Source organism: Phoca vitulina, unplaced genomic scaffold (assembly GCF_004348235.1).
Source record: "Phoca vitulina isolate PV1807 unplaced genomic scaffold, GSC_HSeal_1.0 scaffold1, whole genome shotgun sequence".
NCBI lineage: Eukaryota > Metazoa > Chordata > Mammalia > Carnivora > Phocidae > Phoca > Phoca vitulina.
The window spans coordinates 68,536,055-68,556,385 of record NW_022589704.1 but is presented as its reverse complement, the minus strand read 5'-3'; the positions used below and the strand labels follow the sequence as shown (position 1 = coordinate 68,556,385).

Genomic DNA, 20,331 nt, shown 5'->3' with positions numbered 1-20,331 from the left:
TCGGCCCTTGCCTCCTGGTTCTCTGATTCCTCTCGTCCTTCTCCACCATTACTGCCTTAGCTTCTGTTCTCGTCAGGTTTCGCTTGGCCCATTGCCCTGACCTCCCGGTTGGAGACCCTCCTCCTCTTCTCCTCTTCCACCCTGCTCAACCCCCGCTGACCTCATTTGGCAACAGACAGTTCTATCCCATTACGATCCTCTCTTATTTAACACCTAGAAATAGCTCCCCGTGTCTTACAAGTAAGTCCAAACTCCTCAGAACAGCACCTGAGCCTCAGCCTACCTCCACCCTCGGTTCTCACCATGGTGCCTCTCCCCAGCCCCTCGTCCTCTGGAGCCCCAGACCCTGGCGCTCCCAGCCATTCACTGGATGCCTTTGCACAGCTTCTGCTCCCAGGGTCTTTGTGCCCTTCTCTGCCCCGGGTGCTCTAGGCCTCCCTTGTCATCTCCCATTGCCTGTCCTCAGTTGAGTGGATCATCGTCTTTGGTCCTACATTCCCTCTGTACTTTGCTTATACCCTTTTAGGGCACAATATCCTGATAGTAGGATGATAGAATTGGCAGGAAGCAAAAAGCTTAGGTTTTCTAGTTTGGATTATACCCTTTTAGGGCACAATATCCTGATAGTAGGATGATAGAATTGGCAGGAAGCAAAGAGCTTAGGTTTTCTGTTTGGATTCTGGCTGTCATGTGACCTAAGCAAGCTCCTTAACCTCACAGAACCTCTGTCTCCACAGTGTCTGGCTACTGTGAGTGTTCAAGAAACTGTAACTGTTATTATTGATTATCCTAATGGTATTCCCTACTAAAACATACACATTTTGGGGACTGGCATGTTGTCTAATTTGTTTGTTTTTGTTTGTTTTAAATCCAGAGCTATGCACAGCATAGCATAGTAGGTAGTAGGTAGGGACATAGTAGGTAGTCAGTGTTTGCTGTATAAATAAACGAATGGGCCAATCAAGATATGGTGTGCCCAAGCTTTCGGAGGCAAGAATCGGCACTGTGCCCAACCAGGCTGGGAAGTGTGTGTGTGTGTGTTGGGGGGGCAGTATGTAGGCACAGAGCCTATTACCAGAAAAGGGCTTGGAGTGGTGTCCTTCACATATGCGGGTAAACCTTCCCTGGACGTCGCCCCTCCTGAGGTTGCTGGTTCCCACAGGAGCTCTAATTCTGATTCCCCAGCTTGGCTGAACCTTGTGGTTTCTTCTGGGGAATGCCCTGCCCCCCAGCACCTCGAGGCTGAATTAACACTCGCCTTTGTCTTAATGTTGCCACCCCCTCTGCCTGGTAGTTATCTATTGATGTTCTAAAGCTCTTGACTGCTGAAAGATAGTCACAGGGTGGTAAGAGATTTGTGGCCTTTTGATACGTGTTTTGTTTCACATATTTTCAGCCAGTCATTCTCCACTCCCCATATCTTGTCTATTGAAACACACTCTGTTGACCTTGCAGCTGCTGGCCTTCTTGGGCTTTCTGAATTTTGACATCAAATTCTATCTTCTGGGTTTCCAGTCACCACCCCCTCCCCAAGTGCTACTATCCATAACTAAAACAGTATGACTGATGAGGACAGATGAAATGGAAGTACCACCAGATACCAGATTCTCTAAAAGTTAGTCAAGACTTACCCACTGCTTCAGGATCTGACATAGAGTCAGAAAGAAAAGAAACTCAAACTTTATTTCCCGATTCCTAACCATTCACTCTCCCTGTTTTTATATAGTCCTTGGATCACATGTAGCTTTAGAAGCAGAACGTCCCCATTAAACCTTACCACTGGACTGCTCCATTTGTTGGTGGAATTATCATAGTCACAAATATCCATGACTGAATAGTTCTGAATCCTTCGGAGCCACTGCAAGGAAATCCTTTCTTCATTTACCCATGTCACATCACACAAGTAGTAATCCCTGGAAGGAAGGAAGGAAGGAAGGAAGGAGAGAGAGAAAGAAAAAGAGAGAGAGAATAACTATTTCCAGACCTTGGTACAGATAGACATTTTACTCAATGAAATCAATCTTAAGAGGCATATAATTTTAAATGGTTGTCAAAACAACTTAATACCACAATATTTTACCTTTTCTGAAAGCTTAAAGTGTAATTTAGTTTTGAATGGAAATTAAAATATATCTGACAGGAAAAACAGCAGCTGACATCATAACAGTGGCTTAGCAAACGTGACTCACACCACGGCTCAGGATTTTTCAAGTCCTCAACTTGGCCTTTAGTAGTGCCAGGAAGTCAAGGGTGAGATTTTCCCATCTCTTCTCTGCTGTCTTGAGAGAACATTACAGTGAGGCCAGAGACACTGGCTGAGATTCGAATATTTTCTGGTAATCTGACGCATGCTTCTCCAGAAAATTCTTACTTTTAGGGTGAAATTATAACTGACCCTTTTCTCAAGTTCGTTTTCAAAGGGGAAAAAAAATTGACTCACATCTCTACAAACATTGAAAATCAAATAATTATATTGTAAAAATCTTTTCTCAAAAGTCAAAGCATGAACCATGTGAAAAAATCAATGAACCGTAACTTAAAATTTATATGAACGGAGATGTCGCTAGCAATGCATCCTCCTCCAACACATACCTCAAACGTTTTTGGAACTACCTTTTGATTTATAGTGAGATGCGTGGAATTCTCAATTTACTTTTCTGTTAGCCTACCTAAATATTTGTTCTGGATTGTTTATTTTATTTGCTCCTCCTAGCACCCAGTGTGATTCTGAATGACCATTCTTAAATCATTGGTTTCCACTGTCTGATCAAAGCCTTGTTCCCTTGTGTCAGAAAAATTCCAAGAGAATCTTTTCTTCCCCCTTCTTCCTGACTGGCCCTGGCCCCATGGCCATATCCTCCTCATCACCCCGAATGCTCTAAAATGCTCCTTTGCTCTTCCCGTCACAGGCTGTGGCCACCCCCTCCTTCTGTCTCTTTGCTCCCTTTGCCTGACCACAAGCTCTCTGAGGCACGGCCGCAGCTTTCTTGTTCACAGGGTGTCCCCAGGCCCCAGTGGAATGAATACCTGGCACAAAACAGACATTCGCTGAAGTTCTGCGGAATGCAGCACTGACCAAGGGGAAGGTCCTATCATGTTCTTTGTGGCCTCAATAGCTCTGCCCTTCCTCAGAATTCACAGATCATGTCCTGTCTCCACTCCCTTCACAGACACGAAAGCGAACAGCCAATACTTACGAGCACTTAGGATGGATCACCACTTCACTATCCCCCCTCTATAGCTGGGGACACTTCCTGTGTTAAGGTCCCCAGGGGCACCTCCCGGCTGTCCCCGCTGCAAGCGGCAAGTACTGAAAGAAGATCAAACCCCTTCACCCAGCAGCAAAGCACCACCTTCCCACCAACAGGGACTCTTCTCCACTTCAGCCCTTTCTCTTGCTTATTAAGAACCTATACACTATCCAGTCTGCATGGCTGGTATTCCATGAACACCTTCTGAGATTTCCCAGCTGCCCCCCCGCCTTTGTTCAACCTGCCCTCAGTCTGAAACCTCTGCCATGCTCTGACTTCTTTAGGTCTTCCTCAAATATCCACTGAGGCTTCTTGGAAAGCCCCTCAGTCCACACAGGTATCAGCAGTCTTAAGGGGCTCATCACTAACGACCGCCAGGCTGCAGGGTCTGAGAGTGTGCGCACCTCCTTGCACGCACGGGACCAAGGGCACCTCATGGAGTCCAACTCTTCTGCCCTGTGCCCAGCCCACAGGCATTAAATGAGAAATTGGAAAGGCAAATAAATCCTGCTGGGGATAGGGACTAAATCATTGCAAAGGGGATGGAACAATGACATGCAAGGGAGAAAGTAAAACTTTCTCAGATTAACTTTCTAGACTAGGGGTCTGAAGACTTTTTTAGTAAAGAGCCAGAGGGTAAATATTTTAAGTTTTGCAGGTCACGTGAGCTCTGTCACACTGACTTATTTCTGCCTTTGCAGGACAAAAGCAGCCACAGACGAACACATGTAGAGGAGTTGCAGTGAAATCCTGAGATCTGAAGGTCATATAATTTTCACATGTCATGAAATATTATTCTTCTTGTGATTTTCCTTCCCAACCATTCAAAATTGTAAAACCCTTTCTTACTTGCAGATCATGCAAAAACAGGCATGGGGCTGGATTTGCCAGTGGGCCCTAATAATCCCTCCTCTATGCCCGTGGTTCTCAATCACAGATCAAATCCCTTTGTAAATCAGATGAAAATCATGTGCCTCTCTAGGGGCAGTGGGGGGGGGGGGCGGAAATCTCTTCACATACATGCACATATTGCCCAGGGCTCCATGGGCGTCGATTAGGATCATAGGCTCCAGAAACAGGCTTCCGTTTTCTAAAGTGTGCCGGTTGGGGGAAAGGGCGGGCGAGGGGGGAGGAAAACTCTTTAACATGATTAGCGGGTCACCTTTACTAAGTGCTTTATCTACTAAAAACCATAGATCGTACTCCAGGTTCAGAAATCAGCAGTAGAAAAGTAACTTTTCCCCATTCGAAATCGGAGTAATGGAATTTGGGAAGTCTGCCAGGAAACTCATATGCATCTGGCACCTTCCCTGCCCATTTCTAGATCAAAGGTTCATGACCCTGTATCTTCCACTCTCTCTGTCACTCTCGGGTAGCCCAAGGTGTACTCTGCACCTTCTGATGCTTCCAGAAGGGCCGTTGGGCAGCCAGCAGATGGGACATTTTGAATCCTCATGGAAATATACTTCTGTTTAATCACAGCTTCTCTTTAGGATTTGGAATTAGGGGGAGACAGAACGATGCTGCATACCCTGCCCTGAGCCAAGATCGTGCCAAGATCAAGTCTGAGATGTCAGTGAGTCATTAAAAATGTATAAGGGAACCAATGGCCCAACTGTACTTTTTATTGAAAGGTTTAAGTCCCACTTAGGACCAGAAAAATCCAAAGAGCAGGAATATCAACTATAAATTACATTACATGCTGATTTTTCTTAAAGATTTATTTATTTGAGAAAGTGCGCATGCATGTGCAAGTGGGGGAGGGGCAGAAGGCGAGGGAGAGAGAAGCTCAAGCAGGCAAACTCCCTGCCCAGCCTGGAGCCCCAGCTGGGGCTGGATCTCATGACCCTGAGAGCACGACCTGAGCTACCCAGGTGCCCCTGGAGGCTGATTTTATTCTGTAAAAGCAGAGAGGCGTCTACTGAATAGATTGCTTATGTAATGGTGGGAAGGGACAGAAGAGGGACCGTCAGGCAACCTGGACTTCCCTTGAGCCAGAGACCGCCTATCCTGTCAGACATGGTGATTCAATTTCAAAGCTCTTCTAACTTCTGGGACAATGTTATTCTAAGGAGAGTATGGTTGACTTTAATACTAAAGCAATGGAGTAATTTCTGGATATAATAATAGGAGTTCACACCCATGAGCAGTTTACTCTGTGCTAGGAACCATTCCAAGTGCTCCAAGTTTATGGCACCCTATGGGCTAGGAAGGCTAAGGTTCATGTTTTGCAGACAAGGAAAAGGAGGTGGAGAAAGGTTAAGTAACTCGCCCAAGGTCACACACTGGGAAGTGTTGGAGCCACGATTCAGATTTTCTGTTCCCAGGAGCTCCCTCTATAGAACCTCCACCCATCCCTCTGGTAAATACTGTTGGCTAGCTTCACCCTCTTGCTTTTTTTCAGGATCAAATTCCTCACTCTACGAGTGAGGTCTGTTTATTCCTACAGAGTGTGTGTAAACTAAATAGCTGAATTTTATAAAGCAAATTATATTTGAATGTACTGGGACAGACCTGCTTTTGAAGGTCATACTACAGAGAATCCCTTTGTAAAGTGACCATTGAGTAGGAGTTTAATAAATGTCTGTTGAGTTGCATTAATTCCCCTCATGTGTGTACGTGGTTTTCTTGGTATGTTAAGGATACTTAACATCAGGTAGGCATTACTAACCAGAAAGAATGTTGGAGAGAAATTGCTCCTAAGTGCAACTGCAGAAGGTGGAGTGATTAACTCGGTGAATCACCCAAGGAAGCGGGCGTTCTGCCAGTGCTGGCCCCGGGCTCCATGCCACCCTCTGTTCTGAGGGGGATGCCAGCCGTCCTGGGGCTGCTGACAGATCGCTAGGAGAAGGACAGGTGGGGTGAGGGGGAGCCCATCACAGAGGGCAGCACCCACAGCAGGCGAGCTCCTGACCCACCTCCTGTCTCGAGGTGTTGCTAGCTTCCAGCCATTTCCATCCAGTTCGTTTATCTCCTGTGTGACAACCCCAGACCCTGATATCGCTACTTTATAGATCAAGGATTCTCAACTGTTCAGAGGAGGCATTTATCTATTACATCACTCAGGAGCAGAAAAAACAGGGTGGGGCAGGTCAGGACTGGGTGTGATGGGTCCTCGGAGCCATTCAGCAGATGTCGGGTGGGGTCACCTCAGTAGAACATGCCCTTCCCAATCCTCTAGCTCAGGCCACACAATTTGCAGATGGCTGGGAGGAGGCAGAAAGGAGGGACTGCTAGGCAGGGTCACTTGGAGGGTCATCTTCGGTGCTGGTTGTGTAAACCATTCCACACACGTGAAGTCACACATATAACATAACTCATTCATCCACGCAGAAGCTTATTCATTTATTCTACAAATGTTCGTTGGGCACTTGCTGGGTCTCAGACCCCCACCCTCCACCCCCGAGAGGCACTGGAGATACTACTGTAAGATGGGCCTCTACCTATAGAACTTTCTTATTTCAGTCCAGCAACATGAAGCCAGGCTCTAAATAAAGCAGGTGCGGGGGGGGGGGGGGGGGTATGATTTTACAGTATATGTTGTTTTCTCTCAAAGATTTTGAGCTTGCAAATTCCCATTATGAGTCATCAGTACAAATGAGCAGCCTAATGAATCTAATCCACTTGACCTCTAACTCAATGAGGGCAACTGGGAGGCTCCCTGCCTCTGGTAGGATTTCACCTGCGGGAAGATCTGTGGTGCAAGGACATGGCCTCAGGGGAAAGCGAGTGATGGGTGCCTGAACAGAGGACGGAAGAAACACGCCCACCCTCACAGGGCTCCAGGCGATCTACACTCTGGGAGCTAGCGGATGGCTAGGAAACACAGCCGAGGGTGCTGGGCAGTTTCCGAAGAGGCACAACTTGCCGGGATTCACCCGGCCCTGTTGGATGTTTGCATGAGGCCAGAAAGTGGGGCATCACCGCCTGCTAGAACATTTTCCGCAGAGAGGACCTCGCGCCTGGTTTTACATAAACTGCAGCCTCACTGGTGTTAATAGAGACCAGAGCTGGATTTATAATTCCCTATATAACACATTCCTGAGGCATTTCCAGAAATGATTCCTCAGTAAAATACATCTCACACATAATATCCCCAGTGAGTGAGGCAGTCCTCACCAGGAATGCAGCATAAAGCACCGCAAACAATTACTTAAAGGTTCATTTGTACGGGGCAAAAACTAAGTCCTTGGACTTGGCGCACGTTTCCTGAGCTCAGCTTATGGAATGAGGTTTCTAAGGGGGCAGGGGAGACCCCACAGAGGAGGACCTGTGAAATGGCCATGACAAAGACACGGTAGGCAGTGTGTCAAGTGAGATGTGAGCGGGGCATCAAGCATAGTCCCCGCCCACAGGAAACACTCTATGCATTGAAACTCCATTATTCAGTGAGCCTATTCACCAGCAGGTGCAGGCCTGTGTCCTCTTCCCAGCTCCCATGCTAACTTGCTGTGTGACCTTGAGCAAAAGGGTTTCCCTCTGTAAGCCTCAGTTAGCCCATCTGTGTCCCACAACGTTGTTCTCAGTGTGTTCTGGAAGGCCGCAGGTTCGAATATCCCGACTCCCGGCGGAAGCAGAAGGAACAAGGCCTGTGCCTGCAAGCTGAGCAATACTCATCTGGTTGGTTTCTGGACCTGCACTCCTGTATTCTATCTCACCTGAAAAAAAGGCTTCAGGTCCTTAAAACAGTTTGTAAACCATGAGTGAGGTCTAAAGCCCCTCCCAGATCTAAGATTCTTCAGAGCAGGGGCTTCTGGCTCATCCTCAGCAGACAGATGTTGGTCGTAGACCAAGAGGTCACACCAGGACCTGCCCTTTCCATGGACAGCCCTGCACTTCCCCACACATGGGTTACCTTCCCCTTCAGTGCCATCCCCCCAGCTGTGCCCTGTGGAATCCTTCCTGCTCAATCCACACATTGCCCAGGATGCTTTCTTTGATCCCTGGGGTCCTGGAAAACCCATCTCCCCCTCCTCAGAATGTCTCTGGCCTTCTGTCTATGCCTCTGGAGTATGTGCTTCTGGAGTCGTTTATGGGAATATATTCTATCCTCTGCTTGGTTGAAAGTGCTAGAAAGACAGTAGCTCAGCCCTATGGACATTTGTTACGTAAATAGTGGGTGCTCAATCAATATTGATAGAAGAGATGACTGGATGGGGCCGCACAGCAGATTTTAGAACCTCCAGGTAAATTTTTATACCTTTGGACAAACTCAGGAAAAACAGTTTTTTAAATTTATTGATAATTGATTTTTTCCTCCAAACGAATGGGTTAATATAGATATTTCTAATCAAGTCAATGAATTAATAACTACAGAGCAGAGCCTACAGCGTGCCTGATGTGGTAAATTTAACCCTGAGAAGGATGCTTCCATGTAGCTTTGATGATAACTTCAGGAAGCTGAGGGCAGGGGTTGAATTCACACAGAGGGAGGCCCTAGCAGAGCACTTGTAAGCTCTTTCTTCTAAGTCAGAGAGACAGGTTTGAATACAGACTCCTACCATTTTCTTAGCTTCTAGGCCTCATTCCCTTATATGTAAAAGAGGCATATAATTATAGTTGTTGGAAAGAGTTACTTTAAAGATTAATACAAGAAAGCCTGTGATCATGCCCTGTGTCTGGCACAGAGTGAGTGCTCAGTAGATACTAGTTATTATTTAAAAGCAGCAAGAAAACCAAGATAATGAACAGAAATGAGTAGGAAGCAACTTACAGCCATAAATTGCATGCAATGCCGTGTTTATCTCTACAGGAAAAGCACAGGGGGCTGAGGGTATGCGGTGGCAGAATTTCAAACCACCAGCGATTATTTAAGCAAGTGACATCCTGAGCCATGTCGGTGTCACGAGGAGCCCTACATTTCTCCAGTTCTCATGAAGACCTGCATAGCCCTCGTGTTCTGACCTCACTCCTATCACTCACCTCTCCACTCGCACTGCAATGGTCACTTGGCCTCCTCACAGGGTCCTCTCAGGCACCAGCCACATCCTCTCTGTGGGGTCTTTGCACCTGCTCTTCCTCTGCCTGGATACTGAACCCCCAGCTACTCAGGGGGCTAGCTGGCCATCTGTCTCACGTCACGGCTCATGGGTCATCTCATGAGAGAGGGCTTCCCTGACCTCCCCCCACCATCACCATCACCTTGCCCTGCTTTGATGGTCTTCACAACAATATTCTGTCTACCTGGGTTGTTGTCTGCCTCCCCCACCTTGAGTGTAGGCTCCATCATACCCGGGACTCTGGTTGCTCTATTCACTGTGCGGACCCCATCACTGGAACCGTGCTCAGCATGAAGACATGAGGTGACGGCTTGACAAAGAATGGCTGATGAATGGCTTCTGGCCCCAGGGGGACACCATGGGATGCTACCCCTGATTCTGCCATTCATTTTTAAAATGTTCTCCCCGAGATCTGTGAAACTCTGTACAACCCACACATTCTGATCAAGACTCTTACCCCATTGTTGAAATAGCAACAGGAGGAGAGATTTCTTCTGAAGTTGCGGTGGTGTTTGGGTCGAAATTGTCAGTTTTGACAACAAAGAACTTTACGGTTGGATTTACAGCTCCTGCCTAGAAAAACACAATAACAGAATTGATATGGGAAAAAAAATATCACATCATTGCACAGGTTTAAAACTGTACAAAAATGTCTGCATGAGAGCGATAAAATTATAATCATGAGACACGTTAAAAAATTTAATATAGACAGACCTAATACAGATAGAATGAACATAAAAGAGAGTCATGAAGTGCAACTTTTTCATGTTCAGGCAGAAACATATATATTGATAGCTCCAAGCACTCCGTTTAAATCATGAACGTTCATAACTTAATGTGTTTTGTGCAAACAAGGATAAACTTTTTAAAAATCAATTCTATTATTTTGCAAATACACTCTGACTCCAGAAGACAAGAAGTCTAATGGCTGACAACTAGGAAGAATACCTTGGGTTCAGCCAAAGACACAACCCACCAGGAAAATGAGTTTACCTGAGCCAAGAGCCAAAAACGGCTAATTGGAAAGACACCATTTGCACTCCAAATTCAAGCTCACCATGTTCGAACTTTACAATCAATATGATGACAGAAATCTACAAAACTTTTTTATATATACACATAGATCTTCAATTGACAAATTAATTAGAAATAATATATTTTTAGTGAGAGCATTTTATGGGTTTTTTTTTTTTTTTTTTGCTTTTTGCCAGTTTCACTCATCAAAAAATAACATTCCACTGAAAATACATCTCTATATTTAGTCTTGGATCTTTTTTTTTTCTTTTAACTTCCTCTGTCTTCCTAAAATGGCAGCTCTTCATGAAGCAAACTGAGTGAGTTAGTAAAAATAAAAATCCCTTTTCCCAAGTTGCTTACAGCAAAAACATTTACTATTAGATTTTCCTATAGATGATCCTGTGGCCATTAATATTATGACACTAGTGAAGAATCCCGCTTCCCTTCTAAATCCCCCTCTTCCTCAGCTTACACTGCTTAACAAAGCTGTTCAATTTTCATAAATATGCATCCCGGAGGAGGAGAACAGCCTTGCAAACCAAGATGTGAGACCATTATTCCAAACGCAGGACGTGTGAAATTCACATTAGTGCCAAATCTATACCAGAACCACTGAAACTAGTCATGTATCAGTTAATTAGCAATACAACCTGATATATAACTGAGCTTTTCAACTTCATCCAGGGCATATTCCAACTTCTACAAATAAGATGAGCTTGTGATTCAATGACAGCCTCTCTTTTCCTCCCTTGAAACATTTTCATTCCCCCTACCTCTTTCAAAAGCATTTTCCCCATCTTTTTCGGCTTGTCATTCCTCAAAGTTTTTGGAGAAATTACAAAACCTTAAATCACACTCTTTCCTGGGATAATAAAAATACTTTAAAATTGCCAGATGCTGTTGACTTCAGCAAGAGTAATCACAGCAAGCTGTTGAAGAGAGACTGACAATATTTTCATTAGCAGGAAAGGATTAAATGAAACCATTCTCTTCCCATCAAATCACGGAACCACTATGTGAATAGGAGCACAGACCTTTGGATATGGAATCCGCACAGTCTTTGGGTACTGCAGTGACTCGTCAGAGTAGAAGGAGTATTCAATAAGCGGGACTTCTGTGTCGTTAAATTGGGCATATGCTAAAAAAGTGCCTTTTGGAGACCACCACAGAGCAGAGTAGGCACTGAAGATTTCCTCTGAAAAAAGACATAAATTGTTCTGTTACAAGAAGTAGCTGATAAATTGGCTTTGGCATTCAAAATATTGTTCTCATTAGCTTTAGTAATTACAGTAGAGTTCAACTAATGAACCATTTTGCATTTGCTGGGCTTCCAAATTCAGAGTAATACAAATGAATAAAAATAAAATCTTCAAGGATAGATCTGGATTGTAAAAATAAGTAACCCGTTGGACCATTTTAGAATATTTTAGCACACAATATTTAATATAAGCTCTACTTTTTTTTTCTTTATCTTATAATCCTCTAAATTTATGCCGCAAAACATACTAAAAGTAAATTTCACACAAGGGGCTGATTCTCCTTTCTAATTTTCAAACAGTCAACATGCCAGCATACTCTTCCCAACTGGGCTCAGTTTGTACTGTGCCCACAGGGTACTGGTGGGTGGTGTGTGGCTCCAGACTATCAAACTAATATGGTGCCCACAGTTTACTACTCTTGGCACAAACAGGGTGTGGGAAGGATGAATTTAGAATGACAAGGAGCTCCGTGAGACCCCTATTGAGAAACACCTCCTTCACTTAGCCTAGAAACTAAAGACTCCGGTGGATTAGCACGCCCTTCTGATGCATACAGTGATGGTAAGAGAACAGGGTCAAAGAGAGAGGCAAGTGAAAGGAAAGGTCTTGCTCTCCAGAACGTTGTTGGACTCATTCTCTGGCAAATGTAGTTCTTTCCTATGTTTATTGTGGAGTCTATTCATGGGACTTCCAATCTCTGGCTCTTAAAATGCCAAAACCTTTTTGATGGAGGGTTCAGGTAGACTAGAGGGAGACTCCCAGTCCTTTATGCAGATTTAATCTACAAATCTCATGTTCTGCTACTGGTGTAAAGGTAAAAGCAAAAGCATAGAAACTTGAGTCTTAGAGTTAGGAAATCATCTGTCCCCATCACTTTTCTGATTCCCGAGGCCTCTTTACGGGTGTCTTCCAAATGCTTCAATAATAATAATCATGGTAATAGTAGTGGCAGTAACAGTAACAACAATAAAATAGTAACAAAATATAATTATCATGATGAGCAACTAACATTTAAAGAGTGCTAACCATGAGCTAGACTTGATATGCAACCAGCATCTATGATCTCCGGTAATCCTCACACAGTAGCTCATTGTGCAGGTGAGAAAGGAGCAGGCAGGCTTAAAGAGAAGAAGTCATTGCCCAGAGTCACATGGCCGGTAATTGAGTGAGTCAAGAATGAATCCAGACTTGTCTGGTTTGAATCCATGCTTCTCACCTCCATGCTCTATGTCCCTCCATGCCTATTTCAGCTCTTCTGGTAACAGAAAACCTACTGGGTAAGGCAGCCTGCTCCGGCTTTATCTGTTTTCTACCTATGTCATTAAGTTATGTTTATGTAGCAATTTAGAATTCACAAAACACTTATCTAATTTAGTCTTCACAAAGATCCCCAGGTGAGCCTATTCTATTCATATCCCATTTTACAGAGAAGGCAACTGAGGAGCTTAGAGAGAGAGAATGAATTTCCAGAGACAAGACAAGGACACAGGCCATGTGACTCCGAGTCAAGGAGTTTCTACCGAGAACTTCTTCAGATCCTGAGTTGATGCCTCCTTCCTGTGGCTTCTACCCATTGGTTCTAGTCTAAGATCAAGATGCAATTACATAAAATGAATACAATTACAGCAAGCTTATGGTTTTTAAAACTGCTTTTAAGTACAGGTAGCAGGTAGTATCTGTGTTTTGAATTGGTGGGTATCTGTAATACAGAATGTATTGTTCCATACCGTGATGTATTAAAACCATTATTATAAAACTAGTTCTGGTCAAACTCAAAGTCCTGAGAATGAATAGTAGGGAGAAGGGAGAATAACAAAGGGGGAACAGATTTCCAGTCCTTCCTGTTACAAAGCTGACTGTGAGCACAAGTGTCTATGGCACCCCCTCCCCGACACTCTGAACCTCCCTCGCCATCCTGTGATACCTCCAGTCCAGCCACTCTGACCTTCCCTTGGACTTAGTGCCCTCCCCTGAAAAGGTCCCTTGATTCACTCTATGACAATTATCCATTAGCATCTTTGTCTCCCTCTCTGGGCTGAATTCCCTGAGAGCAGCAGTTGGATAGCATTTGTCCCCGTGTCTCTAGAACCTGACACAGCACCTCATAGGTAGTTGGCACTCAGTGTGGATTGCCCTGAATTACCCACACCCCCACTGTCAGCACGACTACTATAGGGTAAGGAGTGCCCCATCTTCCAAACATATTTCTTTCTCTATCCATTTTCATCCTCGCTCTCAAAATTCTCATTCTCACCTCTGGGTTAGGTAAACTATACTCATGCTTAAGAGTGACTGTTGAATCACAGACCTGTACCTCTGAAACAAATAATACATTACATGTTAAAAAAAAAAAAAAAGAAGAAGATAGCAGGAAGGGAAAAGTGAAGGGGGGGAATCGGAGGGGGAGACGAACCATGAGAGACTATGGACTCTGAGAAACAAACTGAGGGTTCTAGAGGGGAGGGGAGTGGGGGGATGGGTTAGCTTGGTGATGGGTATTAAAGAGGGCACATACTGAATGGAGCACTGGGTGTTATACGCAAACAATGAATCATGGAACACTACATCAAAAACTATTATGTAATGTAACATAACATAATTAAAAAAATTTGAAAAAGAAAAAAAATAAACCTTATTTGATAAATGAAAAAAAGAAGAGTGAATGTCATGTGATTAACTTCATACTAGGAGATAAAGTATTATTATTTTTACAAAAGAAGGCACTTGTTAACTAAAGTAATAATCAGTTAGAAAATCATGAAAGAAGACAAAGTGAAAACATTGAGACATCGAGAGAGAAAGTCATTTGGGGACCTGGGGTGGGGCAGGGGACACACGTCCCAGACAGTAGGCTGCTCTATGAGTGTCCCTCCATGATGTGGCACGTGGCCCTGTCTGGACCTTGCAGCTTTGTTTCTTCCTTTACTTATGAACCTACGGATTCTCAAAATGTACTCTTTCAGTCTTATACTCAACAAGTCTTCATGGCTGCAGTGGAGACACTCCATGGGAGGGTGGATCTCATATATGGAGACACAAGTGTGCCCTTTCCAAGTATGGATCATTCATAAATATATAAAACCAATTATAGGAACTTCCCCATAGGAACCAAAGTCCTGTTTTTTAGAGACAGGCCCACACTGGAACTGGGAAGCCATTCTTCTGTTTGTCATCAACACGCAAACTGAGATCTTTCCAGCTCTTCTCTACCTGAGAAAGGACTGATAGTGTTAGGTGTGTTCTTATCCTAGAGACACTCAGATGTTTCGAGGAGGGGTCGAGTTGCAGCTTTGGGAAGAGGCTTTATCCAGGTCACTTTGGGGCTCCTACGGGTTGTGCTGTGCCGTCCAACAAGCGTTAAAGATGGTTTTCAATTGCTAAGTGACGAGCGCTAGTAAATTTCATTATAAATTATTTCTGGGCCGTGGGGATTTATCTTTTTTTTAAAGTGATTTTTGTTGTTGTTGTTGTTACAATGTTAGGCCATTTAATTGAACCTGACTTGAACTGGGTAAGAACCAAAATTAAGTCATGAAGAAAAACTTTTTTTTTTCTTTTAACTATGAGGAAGAAATAAGAGGATGAAATAAGGATGAGTACTTAATAAGCATTAGGCAACCTTGTGAACAGTCTGGAACAGCCTCAAAAATGCCTTTTACTTTGGCAACTATAGACGTGAAAAATGTTTCTCTAATATTTTCTAAGACTCTATCCTAAAAGAGAGAATAATCCTTTTTAATATTTTTAGTTCTGTTTTTTTGTGTGCTGATTTTTCCCCCAGAAGCCTTTCGAATTATTTTTTCCTTCTTTAAAAATAGGAAATTATGATTTGTCCAAGTTCAAATGAACACAAATCCTCTGTAAAACAGATGCTTTCTTCCCCCTCTATTCCCCAACCTCCAGACAATATTTTGTCAGCTCTTGGAATGCTGTGGGAGTATTTAATTTTCCTTAGTAACTCTGGGTTAGGTAGGCCCCGTTAGAGAAACATCTGATGTTAATCTGGAAGCTTTTATGCCCCAGTAAAGCAGAAAAGCTACCTACACAGAAAGGCCCTTTGTAGGAGGAGACAGAAGACAATAGGGGCATTGAGAGACAATGAGGACATAGGCGAAACTAGCTACTGCTAGGAAATCCTTGTTCTGGGAGACACCTGGTATTGTGAGTGCTAAAGAGATTTGATATCATTTTAAAAAATGCAACTTATTTTGAATGCCATTGGATTTCTCCATTTTAAGAGAAATGTTTAGCTACTTAAAAAAAAAACAACAACAACTTATAGATTTTCTAATTTGAAAAAGCTTTAAAGTCTCTACCTTCATAAACCCAGTCAGTTATTCCATTGGATATTACATTTTCTTCCCCCGTCCATGTGATCCTCTGACTTGATGAATTTGGTTCATTTTTAACATAAACATCATTGTTCCAAACATATGCCTAGAAATATTGAAAAACAGATTGGTGAGTAATAACCTGTTATAACATATCTTATCCTGGAGTTAAAAGATATCTATCAACTGTTTTATCCTCATATAATATTGGTATGCAAATGTAATGATTACCTTGGGCTATTCAATTTGAGCAAGATAAAGTCATTTACTAGCCCCCTCACATTATTTATTTATATATTTTAAAGATTTTATTTATTTATTGGAGAGCGAAAGCACAAGCAAGGGGAGGAGTAGGAGAGAAGGAGAGGGAGAAGCAGGCTCCCCACCGAGCAGGTAGTCTAATGGTGGGGGAGGGGGGCCTCAATCCCAGGACTCCAGCCAGGATCATGACCTGAGCCAAAGGCAGACGCTTAACAGAATGAGCCACCCAGGCACCCCACCCCTCACATTTTTAAAATTATAAGTGTACAAGCTATAACTTCCAAATAATTCTAAAGACACTCAATATATTAAAAAGAAGCGGCTCACAAACAGCACTATTTGAATGCTAGAGTGCCTGCAAAGACCCAGGAGCCTGACCATTTCTACAGAATAATGTGTGCTTCCCATTGCTTTCTGGGGGCGGTGAGTTGAGGGAGTGCTTTCGATGTCAGGAGGGAGAATTCCATCTACAAATGAACATCCCGTCTTCCTGTTCAGATTCTTTTGGACTTCTGACAGTCTCCCAGCACTAAGAACATGAAGGGAGAACACAGGGACACAGAGATCACAGAACTAGCAGGAAGCAGATACGCCCCCCAAACAAACAAACAAACAAACAAGCAAAAACAGCAAACTGAATACAACAGAAATTAGAATTTAGGAGTTAAATGGGCATTTTTCCAGTAAATAAAGAATTCCCCAGCAGTAGTTCAGAAACTTTCAGGAATCCTATTTACTGTGTTAGACTAGTGAAATGCTATTTTAGGCAATAACGCTATCTCTGATGGTGAAGTATTTGCTTCCTAAGTGTCTGCTCTGTATCAGGGTACGTAGCTTCTGCATGTGATAGCGTTGAGCCATTATTTTTTTCTGACAACAGAAGAGACTCACTAACCAATTTATGACCCTCTGGTGACCATGTGATCCACTGTGTGTTGTTTGGAATTTTCTCTTCTGTAACCAGCCTCCTGAAAAAAAGATAAAAGGAAACATTACCAAATGAATAAATCACAGTAGGATTTCTTTTTTAAAAAATGTTATTACACTAAAGAAGCTTAATAGATTTTATAAGGAAGTCACTGACCTTTTAGCTAAGTCATAGATGTCATATGAAGCTGTGTAAGAATGTCTCCATTGCTATAAAAGAAAACAGACATCTCAGACTTCTGTGATTCTTGATAGTTCGGCCACTTGCTATAGGAGCACAAGATGAGATGTAAAGTAATATGACATTGTATAATTCTCACATCTTATCATGTCTTGTAATTCCTATCCCAATCCTTAGAATTCTGGAATTAGGAAGAGATTCTTAGAGACCATCTAGTACCAAGTCCTCTGGACCTCATCTGTAACCTCGCTCTGGCATCACCCCTGCCAAGGAAACTTCTCAGGGTCACAGTGGGCTGATGTGTTGCTTCATGGCAAACATCACTCCTAGCATTTACCATAGCATGGGAAGTCCACCTGTCTAAGAAAATACAAATTTTATTTATGTATTTATTTATTTTTTTAAAGTTTTTTTAATTTATTTGATACAGAGAGACACAGCGAGAGCGGGAACACAAGCAGGGGGGAGCAGGGGAGGGAGAAGCAGGCTTCCCACTGAGCAGGGAGCCCGATGCGGGGCTCGATCCCAGGACCCTGGGACCATGACCTGAGCTGAAGGCAGACGCTTAACAACTGAGCCACCCAGGTGCCCCGAAAATACAAATTTTATACTTTTCAACCATCCTACTGACAAAATCTTTAAAGGATCTATAATTCTATTGCTGGTGGTGATGTGGAGAAATACTTTCCTACTTTGATCATGAAAATATAAAGCGCTACAGATTTTTTGAAAGCCACCTGCCAAACAAACAAACAAACAAAAACACCCAAAAAACAAAAAACAAAAAACCCCCCTGACAATATATATTAACACCGAAATATATATATATATGCCATTGATATTCTCAAGAATCTAAAAAATGAAAAGCAAACGAAATCCAAATAAATTAGAAGAAATAATAAAAGTAAAACTAGTAATCAAATAGAAAATGCACAATAAAGAAAAATCAATGAAGCCCCAAACTGGTTCTTTGAAAATTGCTAATGCAGTAAGAGGGAGGGGGGAAAGGTATGAATGACCAATAACAGAAATGAAAAATGCAATTAAAATGGGATTAAAAGGTTTTAAGACCCTATTATAAACATTGTTTTGCCAATAAATTTAAAAGTTTAAAAAGGAACAAATTCCTTGGAAAACAATTTATCAAAACTCAGACAAGAAAAAATGGAAAATCTGCATAGTCTTATATCTAAAAAACATACTGAATCAATAAATAAAAGCATTTGCACAAAGGAAACTCCAAACCCAAATAACTTTATCAGCAAACTCCTTGTTATTTAACCAAATGAACTAAAAACTTATACATATACAAAAACCCTCTACACAAATGTTTAGTTTTATTCATAATTGCCAAAACTTAGAAGAGTCAAGATGTCCTTCAATAGGTGATGGGTAAACAAACTGTGGTCCATCCAGACATTGGAATATTACTTAGCAATAAAAAGAAATGAGCTATTACATCACAAAAAGCCATGGAGGAACCTCACATGCATATTTCCACATGAGAGAAGCCAATCTGAAAAGGCTATATATTGTATGATTCCAACCATATGACATTTTGGAAAAGGCAAAATTATGGAGACAGTCAAAAGATCAGTTGTTGCTAGGGGTTTGGAAGAAGGGAGGAATGAAGAGCTGGAGTGAAAATATACTGCATGATACTGGAATGGTGGATACATGTCATTATACATTATAGATTTGCCAAAACCCATAGAATGTATGACAACATTAGGATTGTTGGAGACAACAACCTAATGAGAACTATGGACTTTAGTTGGATATAATGTATCAATAATGGCTCATCAATTGTAACGAATGTACCCTACCAATGCAAAATGTTAATGATAGGGGAAACTGGGACAGAAGTGGGGGGGGATGATGAGGGAGTATGTGGGAACTCTGTATTTTCCACTTATATTCTGTAAATCTAAAGCTGTTCTAAAAAGAATTAAGTCTATTAATTTAGAAATAAATGAATTCGAGCTATGACAGATAACTTGGAAGAAGTTCCACACGGAATCATTGAGAAATGCAAATTACAGAAAAGTATGGAAAATAGGATTTTATTTTTTATAGAATAAGCAATGACTAAAAGAATATCTTCATAGAATTATTTGAATAAGGGGGAAAATTTTAAATATGGAGAGATATATACTAGGTTCTTAACATGTGATACTTAGGGAAAAGGGGGGGGGTGAGGAGTAGGGAGCCAGGCATAAGAGGGAAAAAAGATAAGACTGAAGATTATATATATATATATGTACATATATATATACACACACACACAGATTTGCATTTATGAAAAATTATGTTTATATGTGGATGCATTTATACATTAAAGATATTTTAAAAGAAATGACATGTCTTCATGTCTGTCTTCCCTACCATAATCCTAGATGTAAGAAATTGTGTCTTTAAATCTATGAAGTCTTGTCTAGAGTAAGCCACATAGTCTCTGTTCAAGAAATAAACCAAACTAACATAAAAAATAAATTTTACCCATGAAAATGAAGTAGATGAAATGGGTAGCCAAGGTACCCAGCTTGTGTATGACAGAGCTGAGACACAAGCCAGAGGTTCTAACCTTGAAGAGTATTTCCCACTTATCATTTATCATCCTTATTCTCTCATGTCAATAATTATGTATTAAAGCCTTACTTTTTGCAAGTCATACATTTTTTTTTTAATCCTGGATTATTTTCACACAATCCATGCTTGTTTCTGGGAAACCTCTGAATGCTCTACTTGTAAGAGCCAAAAGGTGTGCGGCAGGCGAAAAATATTAAGATGTTTGAGAAGATTTGAGATCACTCAGGACAACAGAACCATCATGAGTTATAAAAGGATGTTTGGTATGTTCACTTCATCTTTTGAAACAGACTCATCCATCTATTTAGGTTAGAAACTCTGGCAACTATCCTCTGTCAGGCATTACTGGATAAGACAGGCTCACTCTCACTCTCTTTGAGGAGCTCATAGTCGAATGGGGATATGGGCAAGTAAATACAAGAAAAGAATCACAAGACATATAACAAAGGTAAGTGGGGAGAGGCAGGAATCATAAATGAGGCCTTGGGGAGGGAGAAAGGTCTACAGAAAAGCTGA

General features: G+C 42.3%; 1 protein-coding gene across 1 annotated transcript in view; it reads right to left on the bottom strand.

Annotated features, from left to right (window-relative positions):
• DPP4 (dipeptidyl peptidase 4) overlaps positions 1-20,331 on the bottom strand; it is an 84,372-nt gene that overhangs the window by 36,033 nt on the left and 28,008 nt on the right. Inside the window, exons 6-11 of the mRNA XM_032409468.1 lie at positions 17,203-17,255; positions 17,014-17,086; positions 15,843-15,963; positions 11,302-11,462; positions 9,708-9,823; positions 1,778-1,913 (exon numbers count right to left, since the gene is read on the bottom strand). Of these exons, the coding sequence (XP_032265359.1) occupies positions 1,778-1,913; positions 9,708-9,823; positions 11,302-11,462; positions 15,843-15,963; positions 17,014-17,086; positions 17,203-17,255 (660 nt within the window). The remainder of the gene's footprint in view (positions 1-1,777; positions 1,914-9,707; positions 9,824-11,301; positions 11,463-15,842; positions 15,964-17,013; positions 17,087-17,202; positions 17,256-20,331) is intronic.